General features: G+C 47.9%; 1 protein-coding gene across 1 annotated transcript in view; it reads left to right on the top strand.

The window, feature by feature from the left end:
- PLPP3 (phospholipid phosphatase 3) overlaps positions 1-23,740 on the top strand; it is an 81,351-nt gene extending 57,611 nt beyond the window's left edge. The window contains exons 5-6 of the mRNA XM_065877007.1: positions 10,040-10,216; positions 23,480-23,740. Of these exons, the coding sequence (XP_065733079.1) occupies positions 10,040-10,216; positions 23,480-23,605 (303 nt within the window). The 3' untranslated portion in view covers positions 23,606-23,740. The remainder of the gene's footprint in view (positions 1-10,039; positions 10,217-23,479) is intronic.
- The last annotated feature ends 825 nt before the right edge of the window (positions 23,741-24,565 follow it).

Below are 24,565 nucleotides of genomic sequence, written 5' to 3'. Positions count from 1 at the left end.
TTTTGTCAATTAAATATGGTCCCACTGCCGTTCCTTTCCCCTTGAATGAGGTCCGTGTGCCAAAGAACTTCCTGCTTTTGGCTGCTTTGATGGAGTTCAGAGCGAGAAGGCGCTGAAAGGTCAGATGTAGCTCAGAGGAGCATAAGCTGTTTGGAAAAAGAACATTTTGATTTCAACTTATTTGAAAAGCATAATTAGGAGTTGGAAAATCAACAGAGAGGTTTTTTTTGTTTTGTTTTGTTTTTTTTTTTCCCCCGAATCCTTTCCAAGTCTGGAGGCCTCCAGGCTTCCTGTTACCTAGGATACAGAGCTAAGAGGTAGGCCCCAACCTCTAAAAACATTAAATGTGGATTTTAAAAATTCATGGAGAGCACTTCCCACCATTCTTCATTTTTTGTTGTTGTTTTAGTTTTTGCTTTGCTCTTAGGAAGGACAATTTAGCAGCAATATTTTGTTTCCTGTTCCATTTATATTTTACCCAGGGCTGGAAGCAATTTTACAAAATATAATTCAGTGTTTTGTAAAGTAAAAGTGCTGACAGGTTTCTGGTACCTTCTAGGTGCCAGGCACTGTGTCGCACTCAAGCTATACCTTTCGATTCTCTCAATAACCCGGTGAGATGTGTTTTTTGTTTTTTGATTTTTTGGCGGTATGTGGGCCTCTCACTGTTGTGGCCTCTCCTGTTGCGGAGCACAGGCTCCGGACGCGCAGGCTCAGTGGCCATGGCTCACGGGCCCAGCTGCTCCGCGGCATGTGGGATCTTCCCAGACCGGGGCACGAACCCGTGTCCCCTGCATCGGCAGGCGGACTCTCAACCGCTGCGCCACCAGGGAAGCCCATGAGATGCGTTTTGATTACACTGTTTTCAGTTTCAAACAAACAAACAAACCTGAATCTAAGAGGTATTTGAAGGCTGGTCCTCATGATCCCAGCATCGTTGTATGTTCTTTTCATTGTGCTGCATGACAAAAAATAAGGCCAAACAAACCTCTGCAGGATAGACTTACAGAATATAAGCTCCAACCCTAATTTCAATGTCGCTTGAAGGTGACCTGCCTTTCTTCAGATCTACTTTAATGGGTGAGATGCCCCCCTCCCCCCAGCACCCATCACCTCCTGGAAGTTATGATCATAGCAAGAGCTCTCTGTGGGGGTGATGGGTGAGGAGTAGATTGTGATTGAATGTTTATTTGCATCTTTGAGGGAGGAAAAAATTATAGTGCCTTTATATTCCAGGAAGGAAGGAAGGAAGGGAGGGAGGGAGGGGAGGACGAAAGAAGAAAGAAGACAGCCTCCTTAATCCTTCATCTCTGAAGCATATTTTTACACACACTCCCCCGTGCACACACCGCACACTCTTCAGAGCTCTTGCGAACATACATTCACAACTCACAGACACCCACATATACAACGTGCAAACACAGGGCTCTCCTGTTAGCTCGAAGATTATCTTGTCTTAAAACAACCTCTGCAGGTAAGGGCTAAGAAGTAAGGAGGACAGTGCCCTTCACCAGGGCTCCTTTTTATGTGATATTACACAGAAATCTCAACTCTTTGAAAGTCCAATTTGCAAAGCTTTCTAAAGGAATTTTGAAGAACACCGTTGCCTCCTGTCTGGGGAAGTGGGAAATCCTGCAGTCCATCAGAGAAGCCCCTAGACTCCTCCGACAGGGCTTTTATATTGGGCTGCAGGAAGTGCCGGAGCAGCACTTGGCCTCCCACAGAGCCCCGTGGGCTTTTATGAAGGCAGCCTGTGATCCACAGCTTCTCTGGAGCCTTGGGGAGAAGCCCGTTTGAACCAGCTGGGCATGGCATTGACAATGTTTGCCTTTAGAGTCGGACAGACCTGGGTGACTCTGGCCATGCCAATTACTAGCTGTGGAACCGGGAGTTGATTACTTAGGTTTTCGAACCTCAGTATACTCATCTGTCAAGGGGAGACAATTGTGTCTGTTTTTGCAGAGTTGTTGCCAGTTTTCTTCTCTGGGCCCTGCTTTCCCCATCCGTCAAATGTAAGAGTGGAATTAGAAGGTGTCTTCTGATTCTCAATCTCTGTGGTTCTATTTAAAAGCAGTTTGGACTACGTGCTGAAAGAGAAGATGGGAGGCACTCAGAGACAGTTTTGCCCAGATTCCCACGGAGTTCAGAGAGTGGCGGACCAGAAGCGCCAGCCATCCCTTCACCAGGCCTTTCAGTTCCAGCCACCATCTAGAGCCTCCCGTGGCTTTGGAGGGCGCTCCATATTAGGTTTTGATTTGTAAAATGGATAGCTTGGAAAAACCATGCTCCAAACACCAAATTATCTCTGGGCATGGAAGCTTAAGGATGAGGTTAAGGCCTGTCAGAGATTAATGCAAATTCTAATCAGAGAAATCCCGCAGCCTATATAAACATAAACGGTGCTTCCTACCCTTGAGCCCTGGTCTGAACTCCAGAGGACCACATCTGGATTGGCCCCGCGCCTCCATGGTCAGGGATTGAGGATGGCCTGGCTGTCTGGATAAAATGGCAACACAGGAGCCAGGCACCAATTCACATAGCACACCTGGAGTTACCTCTGTTGTACCAGGCATGCTGCTGCCTTCTGGGGCTGCTAGATGAATCAGACATGGGCCCTGCCCTCAAGGAGCTCACCTATGCTTTCAACGTTCATCATTCAGCATGTATTTAGTGAGTGGCTATTATGCACCAAGCCCCATGCCAGGGGTGGGGATATAGCGATTGGCAAGGCATGGGCATGGCCCTTGGGGAGTTCAGTCTAGAGGAACAGGTGGACAGTAACGATAGTCTGGTCCATGCTACAGGAGGGCCCGGGGTGTATAGGTTATTATGGAAGCTCAGAATTGTGGCACCCTGGCTAAGCTGGAGTGGAGAGCAGAAGCCGGGGAAGGCTTCCCTTAGGTAGTCACGGGATGGTGGGAGGGTTGGAAGGACTGCCAGGTGCACAGGTGGAAAGGAGGATGGTGATGTGGGATCTGCAGGCGTTCAGTTGAGTAGGGCTTTGATGGCTGGTAGGAAGCAGGGCGTGGAGGGTGCAGTGAGAGCTGAGAAGACCCTGGGGGTCGTCAGCCCCGGCTCCTCCTTTTGCAACTCAGATCAGGCAACAGCAAGTTTGAGTGAGCCCTTTCCTGGACTGCCGAGCTCCTCTCCTGGGAATTGCACCTCGCCCCTCCCCTTCCTCAGGACACTTTGTCAGAGGAGCCTTCCCTGGACGCCCCCTCCTATACTCCCTAACTCCCTTTGCAGCCTTATTTTTTCCCCCAATTTCTCACCATCTGACATACTCTGTGTATCTCCACCAGATAAATTATAAGCTTCATGAAGGAGAGGTTTTTGGTCTCTTGATTCACTGCTGTTTCTCACTTCCCAGTGTCTGATACTTAAGTATGCAATGAATGATGAACGAATGAACGGATGGATGGATGGATGAAGGATGGATGGATGGATGGATGGATGAATCCCGCGTCTTTTGACACTCCCAGGCCGTGCTCCTTTTCCATTCCAATCAGAACTTTGTTCATCTCCTCATCACTGACTTGATAGATCACAAAGGGCCTGTGTGATGTAGGGAAGGCCTTTGCTGCCTCTTTGCTGAACTGTTTACCTTTGGACTCTTCACTGTGGTGCCCGTGAATACTGTTGATGTGTCAGAGGGTTTGTTGGGTACCAGGGAAGTGGCTGTGCTCTGATAGCCATGTTCTCTGGCCTCTGGTTGTTAGTCATTGGGCTTTTGTTCAACATGTTTAGAATCCTGGAGCAGTGGGGTCTGGTATGCCCACGACACATGCCCACAGATCCTGGGAGTGTCTGGTGAAACCCCTTCCGGGAACAAGATTGTTGTTTCCAAGGGGGGATAAACCACAGCACCAGATGTTTTTCCTCTTCTTCCTGCCTGCCTCATCCATCCATCCATCCATCCATCCATCCATCCAGCAGTTTCTGAGTACCTGTTCTATGCCAGACCTTGTGTGAGCACCTGGGGACACCAAAAGAGCTCACATTTTGTGAGGAAAGCCTGAAAAATATTTAAATAGTTGCAAATCAGTTGGCTAAGTTCTCTGATAGTGGTGGACTGAGGGATCGGAGCCCGGAGGAAAGGACTATTAACTCTGCTCTGAGTCAGTTTACAGGCTCTCCTGAGCTTAAGATCTGGTAAGAGACTCTTCTATTCTAACTCTTACAAAAGCTATACACCTGTGTTTGAGACGTGCGTGCTATAAAAGTGTGTGACAGGTGAATTAGAGGAGCCTGAAGTTCCATATGTCCCATTCGGGTTGTCCTTTAGTCCATGACGCCTGTATAGTCCCCTCAGATTGCTTCTCCAGAGACAGAAGTCCAATACAAAAGACCAATACTTGACATGCAAAGCACTAATTCCCTAAGGAAGCCAGGTGGTTCTGTGGTTACAGCATGGACTTAAAAGAGGCAAATCTTACTCAATGGAAATCATGGCCCATTGTTACCTTGAGCAGGTGACATGGCCTCTCTTGGCCTTGCTTTCTTCATCTGTAAAATGGGCACAATGGTGTCTGCCTACCAGGATGGTTGTAACAATTGCAGGGGATATAATTTAAAGCACTTCGCTCGGTGTCGAAGAGCTCAGCAAACCAGTAGTTTCTTTTTCTCCCCCTGATAGTGGCAGAAAACAAGATCCGATTCCCTTCTAAAGGAGGAGAAAAGTCAACTAAAAACTCCTCTTTGTCCTGAACGTAGTTGAATAACTTCCCAGTTCTGCACCACGTAGAGTCACCAGGCACGTGAACCTGAGCCATGGAGGAGATGGGAGAAGGGAGAAAGTTTCTCCCATGGGTGTCAGCGATCTTGGACAGACTTCCAGGAAGAAAGAGGGCAGGGACAGGGGAAGGACAAAAGCCTCCTTCTCACTCTTAGCAGAGAGCTCCCAAGAGCAATGGAAATGAAGCCAGAGGACAGTACAGACCTGTTTCACCAGTATGCAAATTGTGTAATGAAACACAAATGACTTAGCAAGACCCAGTGAAACTCACCCCAGTCTGACTTGCTGGTTCAGCCCCAAGCTGGCTTGAACTCAGCCAGATCTTTCTAAGGAGGTTTTGTTAGAATTCCACAGGATCCCAGTTTTGAAGCTCAGACCAGGAAGAAGAGAGCTCCATTTCTGGAGTGAGTTCTGTGTGCCGAGGACTTTCATATACATCGGGGGGCGGTGGGGGGGACAGACATACACCTTTCTATTGTAAACTCCATATCTACAATCAGCAGTTTTATTTTAGCAACTGGAAGAAAAATCTTAGTCCCAGAAAGGGATTGAAAGATTATATTCTTTTTTTGTGTGAAGGAACTTGTTTTATTCATGTCTGTGTCTTTCACAGTTTTGAACAGAATAGATGCTCACAGTATTTTTTTTTAAGTGAACGAATCTCCTTATGTGACATATGGGAAAGCAGAAATCCAGAGACGCAGAGTGCCTTGTCCAGGGTCGGACAGCTGGTGTGTAGCAGAGAAAAGATTCAAATCCAGTTGCTCTGTTTGCAAGTCAGGCACTTTCTGTGGCATTGCACTGACACACAGGAAGTGGATTCTCTGAACACAGAGACCTTCACACAGGTGGGGAATTGAAGACAGAGAGGACAGGACCTCAGGGCTGCAGATGGCCAGGAGAGGTCCAGCTGTGCTCACGCCTTTCTTAACCACCCGTTTCAGGGTACCTGGGACTTTGCTGAAGCCCCTGCAGGAGCTTTGATTCTGGGAGAGGCTCCTTGCTATTTGGTCTAGGACAGGGCATTACATCCTTGGGGCCACAAGGTTTGACTCCCTCTCCTGAGTAAGGGTTACCTGCCCCCTGTGGAGTGGGAATGAATGGAGCCTCCTGACCCACATAGTATCCCCAGGTCAGGTTTCCAAGGGAGCAGGGTGTTCCAGAATGTACTCACTGATTCTGGTGAGGCCCGAGCCTCTGGCCTGGAGTGAGTGGCTCTTGTGAACTGGGCTTTCAACTGGCAAAATCCAATCCATTCAGCACTTAGATTAGGGTAGGGCAGAGGGTGTTAGCAGATCCTTTGGTCAACCTCAAAGCCTGTTGCCCTCAGCTGACTTTTCAAATCTAAAGTAGTCCTTGGGTGAAAGGTCATTGTGCAATCGCTTTCTTTAGTAATTCGCTTGTTTTGGTGAAATGAACAAAGTCATTGAGTCAATCTCATCTATCAAAGCGAAAGGGTGACATCGATTTCTATAAAGAGTGCCTGGAGTCCCTGTCTCACGCCAGGCAGGGTCCTGTGATGTCTCATTTGATCCTGGCAACCCTAAGAGGAAGATGTTGTCCTACCGGTTTCACAGAGAAAGAGACTGAGGCCTAGAGAAGTTAGTGAGTGGTAGAGCTGGGACTGGAATCAGGGCTGTCTCACCCCAAAATTCACTTTGCTACTGCTGTGCCCCAGCTACAGACACCAGGATCCACCCTGAGATCTTGAGACATTTCTCAATAAATGTGTCAGTTGCTGATGGATTTGGGGGCGCGAGCTTCCATCTGCCCACTCATTCCGTGCCTGACTGCTTCCCGAAGGGATTCTTTCCCCAAGATGGCCCCTCACTTCTTTCTTATTCCTGAGCATTCCCTTTCTGAAGCTATTCTGATGACAAGTCTCTTCCTCCCTCCTCAAGTTCCTCTCATGTATTTGCTTTTTCCTTATATTAAGCTCCAGCCTTCAGTATCTGAGTCAGTGGAAGGGGAGATGTGTGCCTCGTCCGGTTGGGAAACCCACCCTTCCTCTGTCCCACCCTGATCTCCAGGGCCCGTGACCTAAAGTCTACATGGAGGGGGCAGGGAGAGATGGAGGATTTTGAACAGTCATTTTTTGAGGACCTGCAGATTTTTAAATTGAGGGAAATGAGAAAACCTTGAGGTTATTAGGTCCAAATTAAGAGAAAAAAAACCCATGGTTAGAGGATAAAAGCATCTGTTTTTTGAGCAGTACATGGTGCCAGGCACTTAGCACCAATCTGTGCTACAGCCTGTGAAACAGTGGTTGTTACACTTATTTCACATGGGCGAAAACTGAGGCTCCATGAGGTTTTTCTCTTTTTTTTTGGGCTGTACCCCGCAGCTTGAGGGATCTTACTTCCCTGACCAGGGATCCAACCCACACCCTCAGCAGTGAAAGCATGGAGTCCTAACCACTGGACCACCAGGGAATTCCCCAATGAGGTTTTTCTGGTGAAAACCTGTGCCCCTTCCGTTGCCCACCCCGCCCCTGTCCATGGCCAAGACTGGCTGGAGGAAGGCCAGACCATGGTGGTCACGCTACATAGGGCCTAGTCCTTCTTCCCTGAACTTGCTAGTGTCTTAGAGACCGGGTTGAGTTGGAGCTATCCACATCATTCTCACTCTCAAAAAGGAAGAGATTTCTTTGATTCGTGATTGTAGAATCTGCTGTTTGTTGGGTCATTTCAGCAGAAATGAGGGAGTAGCCTTTGACCTGCAGATTATTTTCTGGGACTGAGTACCTTGCTTAAAATCATTTTACACCATGGCCTACGGTACCATTTCCCAATTGTGATTCATTAGGTAGATACTCTGTAAAAATAATGTCTTGTAAGTGATGAAAATAAACATTTAGTATTTACCAATCTTTTTTAAAAAGACCCTTAGTATTCCATAGAGTATGGTTTGGGAAAGACTGACCTACTAAATAAAGGCCACGTTCATTAGTTTGACCTCCAGTCCCCTTCATGAACTGCCTGTGTTTGCCTCTGTAGCCCTGTGTTTCACCCCATCCCCCATCCCCTGCCCCATACCCCCTTTTCTGCTATAACAGAACTTCAAGAAGTTCTCTGCTGCTCTGATTGCTGCCTCATAAGCCTTTGTTCTGCCTGGAATACACACCCCCTCATACACACCATCCCCTTAACTCCTAGAAAATACCTATTCATGTTTAGGATTCAAGTCAAGTATACCTTCCCCTTAGTAACTGACCTTGGTCCCCCCAACTTCTTTCCTAGTTTCTATAAAGCCCATAAGTGCACTTACATGTTTTCATATGTTCCTCCAACTGTATGCTCGTAGGGCAGGAATTATAACTTCTCATTTCTGTGTCCTTAGCACCTATCATAGTGCCTGGCTTATTTATTGAGCTGTGTGTGCGTGCGTGCGTGCGTGTGTGTGTGTGTGTGTGTGTGTGTGTGTGTGTTTATTTATTTATTTATTGGCTAGTTCCACAGGTTTGGCCTTTTAGGTTAATTTTAGAATAATTTTTTAAGGTTTTTTTCTCTAAACCTTTTTAGGATGTTCCTAGGAATCTGATTAAGTTTACATATTAACTTTTGAGTTTATAAGTTGAGGGTTCTTATAAATGGGTGTTCTTATAAATAAAAATCCTAGCGATCTATTCAAATTGTCCTTTATGTCCTTGGCTTCATAAAGGCTCTATGCAGTTCTTGGTAAGCTAATAACTATTTATAGCATCATCTTGGCCATTATGATGACTTTTTTTTTTTTTGCGGTATGCGGCCCTCTCGCTGTTGTGGCCTCTCCCGTCGCAGAGCACAGGCTCCGGATGCGCAGGCTCAGCGGCCATGGCTCACGGGCCCAGCCGCTCCGCGGCATGTGGGATCTTCCCGGACCGGGGCACGAACCCGCGCCCCCTGCATCGGCAGGCGGACTCTCAACCACTGCGCCACCAGGAAGGCCCCATTATGATGATTTTATCTCTTCTTTTAGATTTTTAACTGGGTATTTTTTATTCTTGCAAAACGATTGGTTTTTATCACTTGTTTAGTGGCCAACATCATCAGTGCGTTCTCTTTATTATTTTTTATTTGTTCTTACATTTCCCAACAATACATTTATATAATTTCGTAGTGATTATAAAGTTGCCTGCTGTTTTCCGGGCCTGGGTTTTTTTTGCAGTTGTCTTCCAAGTCGTTGAGGTTTCAGTGCTAGAGGTTCTTCCTACGCGGGCAAGAGTGACTCTGGAATCTTCCACTCTTCTATCTCCTCAGGTTTACTGCTGGCTTGTCAATCCTGACCACCCAAAGGAAGGTGTCCATTTGTCTCAGGAAGGGCAGAGTCACTCCCTTGCCACTGTCCAGGTCTATCTTTAGGCTGTCAGCCCCTTCCCTCTGCTCTCTTCCCCTCTCTCTGGTCTCCCAGTGCCTTGCTTTGATTTGTAGTCGGAAGTTCCCCTCGTCCCGTTGTGTCTTCCCCCTCATTTCCCAAGTTCCCACAGGAACCTGAGAAGTCTGCTGTGCCCAGAGGTTAGAACGGAAACTGCATCAAGATAACTCCAAGGGACAATGCCCAGCTGACGTCATTGCAACTTCTTTGCCTCCGCCAGAGCGGCTTTTTGGTTTTTTTCTTCCATTTTTCTTCAGGTTACTCTTCTACCCCACCCAGTCCAGTCTCTGTCAACCTCTCTTTGAAAGCTCTCTGGCATTGTCTGGTTGGTTTATGTGTTTCCTCATATTCTAATGCAAAATCCCTAGTTCCAAGTGGTGACTTAGAAGCTTGTTCTTTGATAGAGTTGCTGTCTTTTGAAGCAGAAGCATTCCCTTGTGACTATCATAATAAACCACCCTCCCCCACCACATCATCATGCTTGTGTTTCCATGACACTCCTGAGAGGCAGGTAGTGTAGGGATTGTATAGCCGTAATCTCCAGGAAAACACACATGCGCATTGAATGAGTTGTCATCAATTGTAAAAAGAAACCTTTACTAACCCCAGTTACTATTCTTTAGTTGGTTTCAATCAAGAAGATGATAAAAGGAAACTCAAGTTTCTGGAGGGTCTAGTACATGCCAGGCAGCGTGCTAAGGCCATTCTCATGAATTCTTTTCCTTGGCTCTTATTAGCTTACCTCCCTAGAAAAGCTCCATTTTTCTTAGTGTTTAGTAGAGGAACTAAGGCTCAAGGTTTAAAAACATGGGCTTGAGGTCAAGTCCAAGTTGAATGCCCTTTCTTCCAGACCGTTCCATGTGTGGCAATGTCCCGTGTGTCAACCTGGGGCTAGAATGCAGGGGAGCGGCCAGTCACTCAGTGTCTGTTCGTTTTGTCTCCTCCCTCCAGCTGTACCTGCAGGCCCGCTTCACTTGGCGAGGGGCCCGCCTGCTCCGGCCCCTCCTGCAGTTCACCCTGATCATGATGGCCTTTTACACAGGACTGTCCCGCGTGTCTGACCACAAGCACCATCCCAGTGATGTCCTGGCGGGGTTTGCTCAAGGAGCCCTGGTGGCCTGCTGCATAGTAAGTAGCCTCTTGTCCTCAGCACACAAGCAGGGCCCTGGATGGCTTGCTTGTTAAATGTTTCCAGCTCAGTGACCAAAGCCAGGGAGCTCAGTCCTCTTCTCTGCTTGGTGTCTGAGGAGCCATCCTGCCCCAGCAGCCCTTCAGTGAAATGAGGATAATTCCTGCTTCTTTCCAGCCTGGGAGTTTTAATCCAACAGATTCTGTGAATCCTTTTCTCCAGAAATACGGAAGGTTCGTGCTCATAGTTGCAATAGCAAGAGGTCTTAGATATTATTCTACTCGCTCACTCTATCCATGCGGGCAGTCAGGGTTCAAGAGGGGAAGAAACTTGCCTCAGGTCACATGTCAGGAGTCTAAGTCTCTGATGCATAGGTTGTTCACATGCTGCTTTGGTGATCACTTACTATTCAGAAGCACTTCCCAGCTGCTTGGAAAACATCTACCCTTCCCACTGTGACCTTTACAGGACTTGGTCAGACCCTAAACTAGGTGTTGGCTGGGGAGGTGGGAGTATGGCGAAGGCTAAGCCCGCTCCTAGCCTGAGGGCTTTGTACAATCAAGTCACAGAGCTTCCTAGAGAATGGCCTTGGGATGGACCACATTCCGATTGGCCTCAAATGACCTACCCCTCACGTACTTCCTCTCTGACTCCCAGTGAGGGGGGATGAGGCGTTCCACCTCTGAGGCGCTATCTCTTCAGGAATCTCTGCTTTTTTCTTGGCCTGCTAAGTTTTTGTTTTTAAGAGTCAAACAGAGAAACTTTTTTTTTTTTGAATCTGTACAACATTACATTTCACGCTAAAATTTTGAGGGTTTTTTTTCAGCAAACACAACTGAGCACCTCCTCTGACATTGTGCCTTCCTGGGCCCTACTCAGGGGCACTCACCCTGGTCCGGCAGGAATCCGTGTTCGAGTACCACAAGTGCAGCTTGTATTGTTAGTTTAACCGTTGCTCATTCCCAGTAAGAATCGTGAAGTGAGATCTAGGCCAGCCCCTGGTCCTTTCCTGGTTTTCCAGCCTGGCTGCAGCCCCATGTCTCCCTGCAATAACCTCCCTGCTTTCCTGCATTCGTCACCCTGTGTTGAAATTGTGGACGTGTGTCTCCCTTTCAATTGTTTCTCAGGGACAGGGACTCTAGTTAACATATATGTTGTTCTCCCTGTGTCACCAAGGCCTCTCAGAGATTCTAGCTCAGAGTAAGTGAAATGCGTGTGTAATCAACACAAAGCTAGTACTCTTGAGAACGTTCTCTTGAAGGCAGAGGGATGGATAAGGCACAGCCCTTACTTCCAAAAAAATCCCAGTCTAGTTGCTCACAGCCAAGCCAAGCACAGGAGCTACAGTACAACGAGGGACTGTCACGGGGACTGGCCAGGGCACTTCGGCAGGCAGGTGAGGCAAGAAGAGGGGCAGGGAGTTGGGGCGATCAGAGTGGACACCACAAAGAAAGTAGCATCTGAGCTGCCGGCCAGCCTCATCCCAGGAACCCTAGTCTAGGGACTGGCTGTTTTGAGGGCTTTATTCATTGCTTTCTTTCATTTTTCTTTTCAGTCAAGGCTAGAAGGGAGAGAAATTGGGGGAGCAGACCGTTAATGAGAGCAGCTGTCACTGAGAGCTTGTTCTCTGAAGCTTGGCCCTTTAATGTGAAGTGACAGTGGGGGATGGGTGTTTGCACGACAGGGTAACCCTTTGCTGACCGTGCCCTCTGAGCTTTGCTCTAGGCAGGAGGTCAGCCCACGGGGACCTGCTGTGGTGTTTCCTTCTCGGCGCCACTGCCCTAATTAAAGTCTCCCGAATCCCCAGTTAAAAAAATTGAAAGGTTGGGGGGGTCCTTCATAGCCTTCCCCTCTTTTATAGAGCACTCTCTACGCACAATGAGACAAAGTGTCCGGGAGGACCATGGTTTATTTTCGAGAAGGGAAATGATGGGTCTGACTTTTATCCTGTTTGGCTCGGGTGCACTGGAGCACTGGATAGGAATTTGGTCCTGGTGTTTGTCAAGCATCTACTCTATGCTAGCTCTGCTCTGGGTCCTTTACTCATCGGCTCCTTTTAGGGACACGAAGCCGTTGTATACTGCGGCCATTTTACAGATGAGGTCACTGAGGCTCAGAGAGATGACTCGAGTCATCTGAGGTCAGAGCTAGTCGACAGCGGCTCCCGGGATGATCACTGACTCCAAAGCTTTGCCCTCTGTGCTTGGCAAGGAGGCATGGTCACCGGAGCTGAAGCGGCCGGAGTCACCCGAGGCATAAGCAGCCTCGGCAGCTGCCTACAGAGCGGAATTTAAGGGTGTCGGGGGCCTTCCCAACCCTTCGGGCTGATCCAGTTGCTGCTTTCAGTTTGAAAGCCTGTTTTACAGTGTCAAGATGGCTTAGAAAAGGGTTACAAACATCTTTCCCTGTCCCGCTTAGCTGTGAACACATGAAGGTAGGGACTCGATATTTATCATTTTTCTCCCAGTGCCTGACTTCCAGCCTGGTCCTCAGGGGCTCATGGTCCTGGCTGGCTCAGCACTCCCGCGCTGAGTGAGCCGTTTCATTTAAGCCACCTGAGAGGCCAGGGCAAGACACTGGAGTCAGCCTAGGAGCTTGAGGATGCTCAGCTTGGGGAAGAGAAGGCAGTGGGTCACTTCCCATCAAAGGAAGTATAAGGATCAAGACCCTGAGTTGAGCCAGAGACGGGTCTGGGGAACCAAGAGGCCATCTGAGGACACCACGTGCTGGGGGAGGGGACCGTGAGGTGGCTGAAGGGCATCTGCCTCACGGGTTTTGCAGCTTTATCGGGTGCTTTTCCAGAGCGGTACCGGGTAGCTTGCAGCCTAGGCAGGAGCCTGCGGTCTCTGCTCTGCTGTGTCTCGAAACAGAACTTGCCCCCAAGAATCAAGGCTGTCCTGGCACATACCAGGCAAAGCCAAGTTCTCTTCTCGCCCGTGAATGGGGCTATGAATGGATCTTAACACAGGGACATTACCTGAGCTTGGTTAGGAGGACCAAGAAAAGGCAGCCCAGTGAGGTACAAGGCCATCGCACAGAGGTCAAGGAACCCAGAAGCCATTTCCCACTCTGCCTGATAACCTCCTGAGCCAAGCTTCGATGGACCCCCGTCAACGGGGAAATCATATTTGCTGACGTGCGTTGAGAGCTCACGTGCCAGCCACTACATTAAGCACTTTACATAGACCATCTCCAGCCCCCAAAGATCCTATTTTGAACCCATCACTGTCCTCACTAAAAAGATGAGAAAACGGGGACTAAGGAGGATGAAGTAACAAGGAGAGGGTAGAGGGTAGAGGGTCGACCCCAGGGCGGTCCAGCAGAGACAGGTCTGAAGACCCCAGACTCTTCTTATAAGGCCTCATCTCCTGCCCCTCTCACGTCCCTTCACCTCCAGGCACATGAAACTTATCAAGATTTTTCGACACCCTGAGCTCTTATCTTAGACAGCTGTCCCCTTTTGATGGAGCACACTGTTCCAGTTTCACCCCGTCTCTGATGAAACCTGTGTTAGTTCCCCATGTTGCTGCTCTGACAAATTACTACAAACTTAGTGACTTAAAATGACACAAATTAATTTTCTTAGAGTTCTTGAGTTCGGAATTCCAAAATGGGTCTCAATGGGCTAAAATCAAGGTGTTGGTAGGGCTGCATTCCTTCCGGAGGCTCTAGGGAGAGTCTGTTTCTTTGACGTTTCCAGCTTCCAGAGGCTGCCGGCATTCTTTGGCTCGTGGCCCCTTCCCCCGTCTTCAAAACAAGCAGCGTAGCATCTTCATCTCTCTTTCATTCTCTCTGACCTCTGCTTACATCTTCACATCTCCTTCTGTGACTCTGACTCTCCTGCCTCCCTCTTACGAGGACCCCTGTGATTACATTGGGCCCACCTGGGTGATCCAGGATACTCTCCCCATCTCGAAATCTTTAACTTAATCACATCTGCAAAGTCCATTTTGCCATGTAAGGTAACATAGTCACAGGTCCTGGGGATTAGGACGTGGGCATCTTTGGGGGGCTGTTGTTTAGTCTAGCATACCTTCTCTTCTGTCTTTTCTGACGACAGATTGCCTAACTGTCTTCTAATGCTCCCATAGTCCTTTGCATGTTTTTCCTGCTATGACATTCAGCCTGGTTCTGTCATAATTGTTCAGATGTCTGTCTCCCCAACTAGACTATGGGTGCCTTAAGAGCAGAATCCATGGCTTAACCCTCTCGTTGTTCATCATCAGTGCCTGGTACAGTGGCTGACACACAATAGCTACTTGATAAGCATTGGCTAAAGAATGAGTGATGAATTAGCCTGTAACCCCAGGCAAGACACTTCCTCTTGAGCCTAGTTTTCTCATCTGAATTGATCTTGGAGGCCCTTAGCTCCATGACCTTCTCCCACAGAGATTCCGAGGCACAGCCAACTTTGGACTTCGTAGTAACTGAGCTGGACCCGCCTTCTCAGTCGGAACTGTCTCCATGCAATGTCCATGTAGGTGACCTCTATTTGGGGATCATGACATGTCTTTAAGTCCCCAGGGAGTACAGTGCACCAGTCCAGAATGTTGGCTCAGCCACTGCAGAGCCTTGGGCAACAGGCCATGACAGCCAAGCACTTTTACCCGGGTCTGTTGAGAGTAAGTCCTGTCACAGCAAAAAGACGTGTCTAGACAAAAATCACACGCCAAACAGGAGAGGGTTTGGTCCCCTCCCTCACTGCTTACTAGCTGAACGCTTTCCAGAGGAGGAGGGCAATGGCAGCCAACACAGAAAAAAAACCTACACAGTGTCGTGAACTCAACACAGAGACACGGACACGCAGGGGCAGAAGGGAAGGCACACTGATGTACATCTTCACACACGTGGACGGAGGTGCACAGGACAGAGGCACGGGGACAGACCCAGTCGTACCCAGACACAGACATCCATCCTCTTTCCGTCACCAGCACTCAGAATCACAGATACACAGACAGGCCAAGGCAAACACAGGCATATGCTCACACACACACACACACAGAGCCACCCCTCCCAAGATGTGAACTCTACAGCTGGGCTCACCATTCCCACCCCTGGCGCAACCCAGGGACCTGGACGAAGCGACAGACCTCGGTTCATTTCCTATCTGGTGACAACTTGACTATCTGTCCACCTCCTCCCTGACCCTCCAACAGATGGCAGATTGTGGGGCCCTGGGAGGGGTCAGGGCAGGGCCAGGCCGCCATTGCTGTGGGTGCAACAGAGGAAGCAGCTGCTCGTGAATTTCATAAACATGCAGCAGCGTCTTTCCTGGTTTTCCTCTTGCAGGGTGTGTGGCTCAGCCAGCAGTCGCTCTTTTGTGTGCTGCTATCTTCCTCCAGGATGTGGGGAAGGGCGAGGATGTTCTTTGTCTCTGCCGCAGTTAGGTGACCCTGGGAGAAAGGACAAGTGAGAATGTGAATGGAAGAAGGGTTCAGTGATGACAGCCCCCCAAGGGGAAAATGGGGCACAGAGAGAGGATGGGACACACCCAAGGACTCATGGTGGCGGAGTAGGAACCAGATCTCGGCTCTCTTGATCCTATCTCAAAGGATTAAACTAGTAAACTCCAAACACGTGTAGTCTATGCCCTGAATTTGTGAGATCTTCTGTAACAGGAGATTCCCATCTATTTCCAGTGGATTCATTCCACTACTGCCTGGGCACAGGGGAATGGATGAAATGACCTCCCGAATCATTTCTTGCCCTGCAAAAGCCTAGCTCTTTGCCCAGAAGCCCTGGGGCTGACCTTGTCATCCTGGGCCTCTACTCTCAGGTGGGCAGGGGTGCCAGGAACCCCTGGGTGTGGGAGAGGGAAGGAAGCAGAGGCGGGGGTAAACTTTGCCCCCCAATAGATAATGACAATTTGCACAGTTCTTCTAAAATCTCCTTTCTCATTCCCCTGCTGAGATGAATGGGGTAGATGGTGAGGCAGACTCAGAAGGGGGAGTTGTATTCCTGCCACTCATTGGGCAAGTCACTTCCTCTCAAGCTGCCTTTTCCCACCCCGCGATGTGGGGATGATACGTCTTAACATCACCTGATCTTTGGATGGAGGATTCAGTGAATTAAAGGTGCCTCATGCTTGACACATGCAACGCATTGATCAGATGTGTTTTGCGTGTTAAGTATGGCGCCTTGTTTTAAATATTCACAGCTGAAAAGAATTGGTCCTTAAAGGGCTTTGAGTGCAGTAGTTTCCCAGCCATGATCCGTAATAAGAAATACATTATAACCCAATAGAGGTACCCACACATAACTAAAATATTTCACAAAATAAGACTTAGGCTTACTGTATGTGATACATTCTAACATTTTAACTTTAACCCTTAAGAATGCTGGTAGTAACCGCCCAGTAAATTGATTTTAAACTTACTAATGACTTGTGACATGCAGTTTGAAAAACACTGGGCTACTGGGGACAGGCACGTAAACACACAAGTGCGGTAGAAGGGCACAGCCATTAGGATGGGATCCAGTCCTGGGGACAGTGGGGGCTTGAGAGAGGGGAGAGCTCATTCTTCTTGAGGGTGCTGGAAGACTGGAAGAATTCCTGGAGGAGGAGAATCTCGAGCAATGAATGGATATTTTCTGAGATACAAAAGATAAGGAAGGACATTTCATGCAGAAGGAATAACACAAAGACATGGAGATGGATGGGAACGTGGTATGTCTTCTGACCCTAAAAAGTTCAGAATGTTGGAACTTGTGGAATATTTGGGGGAAGTCAATGATAGTAGATCTCTTTACCCTTTCAGCTTCAAAAGGTGGGACTTCTAGAAGTAGGCCCCTGCCTTCCTCTAACCTCTGTTATTCTTGGGTACCGTGTTCCTGAACTCTAGCTAATACTGGATCTAGCATCTTAGTGACTGCCATCAGCCCTCTGGGTCCTCCTTACCAGAAACCCTCCTTTGTATTAGCCAAGAAGTGCCTTCCTGTGAGACTCCTTACAGGGCTCAGACGCCTATTCTCTTCTGCTGCTCCAAACCCTCCTTCTTTTAACGGGACCAGCTCCCTTCATGACCCTCAGTAGCAGTGATGGTCATGACTGATGGTAACTGAGGGAGGATTTGAAGAGCTCTTTATAGGTAAGAAGCATTTTCATGTGAATTCTTCCATTTAAGCCTGACAGAAACTGTGAGAAGGTAGATTTTTAAATAATGGTAGCACACAAATGCAGGGCAGACCCATCCTCTGAAATCATAAACCTCTTCATTTTGCATAAATGCAAGTCTAGACGAGAGTGTGACTTGGCCTGGGTCATAGAGCAGTAGCAATTTGGGGACTAGATCCTGCTGCCTGACTCCTCGTATGACACTTTCTACCTCATCAAGTGCCCTTTCAGATATACCAGGAAATTACTCAGTATGGACACTGACAAGTTCCCGTGCCAGAAAATCACTGAAAGGCCTCTACTGAGGTCAAAAACTAATTATTGCAATCAAGTAACTCCCATTTGGTCAAAAGACAGGGCTGCCAAAGATGACTTTTCTTTAGATGGCACTTATTATACGTAGGGCATGAGAGTGAGCTGAGACCCAAGGCAAAGAAAATTATTCCTTAATCAATGAGATTGTTTATTACGGTAGAGCAGGATGCCCCAAGGATATCCCAAGACCAGGGCATCAGGGTGTATGCAACAGGGGCAGCCCATGGTTTCTGTCCTCACAGAGGGGTGGACTAGATTCATTGAGGCTACGCTTGCTGGGCTCTGAGCACAGTTCATTTGCTTGAGTATCTCACTGTCTAAAGGGGAAGCATGACATAGCATTTATAGCATTATGTCTGCACTCGAGCCTGTAGGCCTCATGCGAAGACAGAAGTTCATTAAAAGTTCAGCATGGGTACCAAAGAGAGCAGATTCGAGCAGCTTAAGGATAGGGCTCATGGAGCCCAGTGTATAGATAAGGAAGCTGCTCTCAGAGAGATTACAAGATGTCTAAGACACACAGCCAGTGAGTGGCAAGTGTATGGCTTGAGCCCGTCTGTTCATCTCCATGGACTGTCCACTAATGGCTCTCCTCACTCGAGCCTACATAACAAACACCACTAGTGTTTGTTCAATGCAGATTCTAGGCCACACTTCTAGTAGGTCTGGGTGGGCCCAGGAATCCGCTTTTTCAAGAAGCACCCTGCTGATTCGGAGATAGACGATCTGAAGATTGTACCTTGAGAAACATTGGAATAGACAACTCTGTTCTGATTCTGAGATTCCAAAATTCTTCCACTCTTATGTTTATTTGCTCTGTGTTGGCATCTAAGCTCAACGAGGGCTTATAAAAATTTTAATATATAAGGATGTGGTGCCTGTCTTCAAGGAATTCTCTCAAGGAGTTCTCAGGACTTGAAACACTCAGGGACTCCAGAAATATTTAAAGGACAATTTTGTTGTCATAATCTGCCCTTAACAAAATGACACTCAGGGCTTGCTGACTCAGCAGTCTGCAGCAATGGGAGTGGAAACCTGGCTGCAGACGAGACTTTTTGTTTCTGGCCAGTGGTTCTTGGTGAGCTCCAGGCAGGCAGCACCTAGGCCAGGCTGGGCTGTGTGCTCTGGGCATCTCCAGAGCTGGTGAATGCTGGCAACGAGACATTGGAAGCATCTTCCTTTTTGATTGTGCTGACTCATTCCCCAAAATAGCCCCAGAAATTATTGGACTTTGAGAGCATATCCTATCTGCCCTGTGGAAAACTCCCATCTCATGTCTGGCTTGAATCTATACAGGCTTTCACCTATTTGTCCATATTCTCAATCATTTCAATTTTCCCCTCTCTAATTTTCCTTGTTTCTGGTTCCTTCTCTTGTTTCTTTTCTTTCCACCCAAGGGGCAGGGGAAGAGACGTGACTTGATGTGGGTAGGCACTGAACATGCAAGCCAGTGATCATTGCTCTGTTTATTAACAAGCCCCACTTGCTCATTTTGTGACATCATATAATCCTTTGAGTAAACCTCTGAGGTAGGCATTATATCCCTCATTCAGGTATTTTGCTGAAAATGGCAAAACTTGGATTTAAAGACAAGTCTGTCCCACTACCAAGAGCAAAGCCTGTGCTACATGTGTAGGATGGAGAGTGGGAGGTGGTGACCCAATGGCACAGTAACAAGAGTCGCCATTTAGAAGGAGACTCCTGTACATTTCTCATCTCATTACCGCCAACAGGATTCCTCCAGCCAGGAGTTGCCTTGTTTGTGTGTTTGCTCTTGGTGGAAGGGCTTCATTGTCTTGAGTGCTTGTCTGAATCAGATTACTACACCCTCAGATCACAGAAGAGCTTGCCTTTCTGACTCGCGAGAAGGTCAGAACCACTTTCCCAAGCAAATATTTGAGGGAGTCAGAATTTTAGAAGGCAGAGGAAAGCAGAGCTGTCATTTTCCCCCTAGCGTAGTTACCCAAACTTTAAGAGTTTCGCTGGGAACAAGTGAGAGATTTCTAGAGTTGAAAACAAAACTAGAAATGAAAGCATTATGTCCCCCTGCACACATACATGCCGCCTCCATCACCGGCAGTTGTGTCCTCAACGTTTCAAACACCCATCTCTTCTTTGTCTTCACTGCATGGTGATCTTACAGGACTCATCCTCTCCTAGATTCTGCAACAGTGTCCTGACCGGGACCCCTGTCTTCGGGCCCTCTGCTCCCTTTCTGACGCCTTCTCCTTCTTAGGTAATCATGATCTTAATGCAAGTCTTCCCAACGTGCTGCTTCCCTGTTTCAGCCTTGACAGTGGCTCCTCGGGCTGTGCCAGACCCCTTCTCAGTATCTGGCTCCCCCTCCAGCCTCCCTGACCGCTCAGCCCTCCCTATACTGAGCTTCCTGCGGCTCCTGAACGAGCTGGGCTCCCTCACTCCTGTGCCTTTGCACGCGCTACTCCCTTTGCCTAGAATAACATTCCTGGCATTCACCACCTGGCTTACTCCTACTTATCCTTCAAAGCTAAGCTCAAATGTACCTCCTTTGGGGGAAGCCTTCTAAGGCCCTCTCCCCTCCACTTCAGCCTGGGTTAGATGCCACATTCTCTGTGTTGCTTTAACACCCCGGCTTCCCTCTGTCATAATCCTCAGAACACTATTGTAACTGCTCTATTTACCCGGATCTCTCCCTCATTGCCCTGTGAGCTCTTGGAGGGCAAAGAACTCTCTCTCTTCTGTATATTTATCATCTCAGGGCTTTGGCACGGAGCAGATGTTCAATAAGTGTTTACAGATTGCACTTTTCAAAAAAGCAATTTGTAAAGGTAGAGGAGAAGAGAAATGGAATTGAAAGCATATGCTCAGGATAGGAGAACTTAAAATTCTCCCTGGTGCTTCACGCCTAGATTTCGTGTTTGCCAAGACTGTCGTCTGATCGGCTCTTTCACACCACAGAGGAGGTCTGTGCAGTGGGGCTGTGGGCTGGGAGTGGGTTTGTCCCTCAGACCTGGGGTAGCCACCTAATTCGTATAGACCCTTCCCAGCCTGGGCCTCTGGGTTTTCTTTCCAGGTGGAAATCATCTTCTGCAGGAAATAGAACTGGCCTTTCCTAGTTCTTTTTGTATTCTGCTGTTCAAGCATGAAGACGGAGCCCTGTTTGAGTCTTGACGGGATCGTGTTTCATGATCCCCCAAAAAGTGTTTGCGTAACCTCAGGCCATGCTGAAGGCAAAATACAGCTTAAGGGGGGATCCTGCTGGACCCGACTCCACTTTTTATCTTGCCGCTGGGGTGTGTGCATGTGGCGTGGGAGGGTGTGGTCCCCCTGACATCCGTAGGCGTTCTCCGTTGCCGATAAGATCCAAGGCCAGAGCGTTTGTTTCCAGTGGAAAGAAATGGAGGAATTCAACAGCAAACATTTTATAAGCTCCTGGTGTGTGCAAGGCTCAATGCAAAGGGCTGTGGGTGATGTGGGATGATTAGGGCTGGGCTGCATCCTCAGGAAGCCTCTCATTAGGAAGAAAGACTGATGGGCAAAGTTTTGGAGACACGAGAGGACGTGGCTTACTCTAGGCCCAGACACGACCTTGGTACCCACACAAGGAACGCCTTTATTGAACTATGTGCCAGATGCAGGTTTAGTTCTTATCAAGTACATTCTTGCCTTTAACCTTCATTTCATTCCTATCTTGCAGTTCGGAAACGGAAACTCTTAACATGTAGTGGATATGAGCTCAGGAAATTAAATTGGGAAGTCAGCCAGTAGATGGAGGTGGTATCGGGATCTTGAAGGGAGGGATGTTTGTGTGAGGGTGTCCCCTGCCATCTTTGCCCTCAGCACATGGCACACAGGCTGGGAGAAAGATCTCTAAGAAATGAGATCCGTAAGAACCCTTATTTGGTGGTGCTCGCTGCTAGGCTGGAGAAAGTGGAGTTCAGAGCCAGCGATGGAGAGATTGACCGAAATCTCTTCCTCGGGGACAAAGTGAAGGAGGAAGGGGAAGGTAATTTCCAGGTAGAGATGAGGACATGGGCTCTCCACCTGTCAGAGAAGAGTTGAAAAGTTTAATGATCTCCTATAACTTTAATCATGTTTGTTCAGATTTCCTTATACTGGGGCCACCTGAAACCCCCCTTCCCCACCTGTTTGTAAAGGGTTCCCGTGCAGGGGAGCCTAGGGCCTCCTGGCAGGGTTGGGTACAAACCTTTTCTCTCCTGGTTCTCAAGCTGGCCCTGGCTACGAGACAAACCTTTCTGTGCCACGGTTCTCACTGTTCACACCTCCTTAGAAAAGAAAGAGACAAAAGGCTTAATTTTTTCCTTTGCAAAATGGTACATTTAATAGCACTCAGGCTGCAAATGTCTTAAAATGTTCCATTTCTTGGCTAACACTTCACTTTCTTGCTGTAGGATAGAAATCGCCTAGCCTTCTTTCTGTATATATATATATATATATATATATTTTTTTTAATCAAAAACTAGTAATGAAATGTTTAAGTAATATATATATAATGGGTACAAAAATTCAAAACATACAATACAAAGGATTTTATGGTGGCCAGTAAATAAGCCTCTGCTTCCCATTTGCCTTCTAGTCACCCCATTCTCCTGGGGTGACCAGCATCGCCTGTGTCTTGCTGTGATTTTGATTGCACTTTGCTGATGGCTGTATCTACAGAGAGAACACTGTGGAAATTGGTTCAGCAAAGGATCCAAGTCACTTCTGTGGCCAGGCCCTGGCTGCAGAGCCTTGGTATTGGTGCAGTCTTATTAAGAACTTCATTTTCTTGCCTATAATGTGCCCTGAATGAAGTCACAGGGCCGTCATTATTAGTGAGCACGTGACCATCTGCAGGACAGACTCTTCCATCCAGAGAGCCGTTAGCCATAGGACCTTTGAAGTGTTTTAGCCATTAAAACACTAGTGGCTAAACTCAGCCATATGTTTCCTATTAAATTACATGACTGACAGCTGCCTCTTATGGCTACTTAGTACAAACGCCTGTTGCTTAATGGCTCAAATGGATATCTGTGTATTTATTTTGCCACCTAATACGAAGCATAAATTTTTCTTACTCTGGTAACTTAGCAAATTCTTGAATCTTTCATCATAAGCTAATTGAGACCGGAACTCTGCCCGAGCCATCCTTATACCCTTGTGGGTGAGCGTTCAAGTAAACGTTTCTCAGCGATTCTAAGAACGACTCCGTGAGGGCACTTGCTCAGGAGGAGGAAGGAGGTTGGGAATAAGCGATAGGAGAATTTTTGTTGACCTTTCCACAGGGTTAGTTGCTGACTCCTTCAGTCAGGAGACCCTGGCTTCTCGACCCTCATCAAATTGTTGACATCACTGGGCTTTCAGGAAAAGGTGATAGCGACTGCTTCCTTGCTCCAGCGCCTGCCGATAGGAATTCATACTGGCTGATCTCTTTTGGTTACACCCTAGATTCCTTTGTGAGGAAAGGGAAAGTATCACGGACTAGTGATGGTGACTAATTATGACTTGCTTCCTTTGTGTGAGAACTTATCTTTCACTGCTACTCATTTACCTTGAGAAATAAGGAAGTGGGGCTCGCACATAGGGGGCACTGGACTGAGAGCCCACGGAAGTGCGGGCTGCCCCTGCCATGGCTGTGCAACGTCGGGCGTGTCAGTGCCTTTCTCTGGGCCTCAGTTTTCCTCTCTGTACAAGAAGAATTGGACTCTGTGGTCTCCTTGGTCCTTCCGTATTCAAAGATCTACAGTTTGGGGGCGCCTTTCTCTAAAGTCTATGCTCCTATGGTCTTGCCTTTGCCTCTCCCCAAGGCTCAGATGTCAGTGACTGATTGGGATCTCTGATTTTGTGCTTCTAGGTTTTCTTCGTGTCTGACCTCTTCAAGACCAAGACGACACTCTCCCTGCCTCCTCCTGCTATCAGGAAGGACATCCTTTCACCTGTGGACATTATCGACAGGAACAATCACCACAACATGGTGTAGGTACTACCCACCTCCTGAGCTGTTTTTGGAAAATGACTGCTGACAGCAAGTTTTTGCTGCTCTCCTATCTCATCAGACAGTAGAATGTAGGGAAAAACTTTTTGCCCGACTGATTTTTAAAAAGGAAAAAAAAAAGTCTTACCTTGTGGCCTTCCAAAATAGGTAGTGTTCACCTATATGGAAACAACAGCAAAGTAACAGCAAGTGCGGGGATGCTGGATGTGCAGTTGGTTTAAGTGTTCATGTTCTAGTGAACACAGGCTTGTTCTGGAACAAACACTAAGATGATTTGAGTAGAGCCTGCCGGTCACCTGTGTGACCTGAGGAATCCCAGGCCTGTTGGAAAAGCTCAAATTCACCTTGTAGCACACAATGCCAGAAATAGCAGTGAATCAAGAAAATAGCCATCGGGGGCTCCCCTGTTGTGTCTCTCTGTCCACACCACTCGATTCTCCACTGTGACTTTGGTTCAGGAATCTTGTTTGTTTGTTTTTGTTTTTAACTATAAGAAGAGAGCACGTTTGCTCAGTTAAGCGATCAGATCCTGAATCCAAATTTCCAGTTGTGAAGCCTTATCACTCACTTCCTCAGCCGGTAGGCCAGCAACCACAGTCCCTCACTTTAGTGATTAGGTGACTCTTTGTGGATGAGTGAATTTCACAAATAGCACAATTTCAGAAGCGCTCGAGGGCACAGGCCCTCCCGTGTCTTCTCTTGATGCACCAGCCTGTGATGTCAATTACAGGATGCTGATGTTGTGTACGTCAATCACCAGGGCACTGCCACGCTCAAGTAGTGATGGTTAGCTTCGGTCACTGCTTTCTTCCTGGAAACCCTTGCTGGGTGCCCACCGGGATTGCCTGGGAGTGCCCGGAGACGAGCAAAGATGTGGTCTGCCATCAGCTGATGGAAAGCAGCCTTCCATGCAAGAGATGAAGGAGTGGAGGGGGCAGAATGAAA

This window comes from Phocoena phocoena, chromosome 1, assembly GCF_963924675.1.
Source record: "Phocoena phocoena chromosome 1, mPhoPho1.1, whole genome shotgun sequence".
NCBI classification, from domain to species: Eukaryota; Metazoa; Chordata; class Mammalia; order Artiodactyla; family Phocoenidae; genus Phocoena; species Phocoena phocoena.
This window is presented reverse-complemented; position numbering and strand designations above follow the sequence as displayed.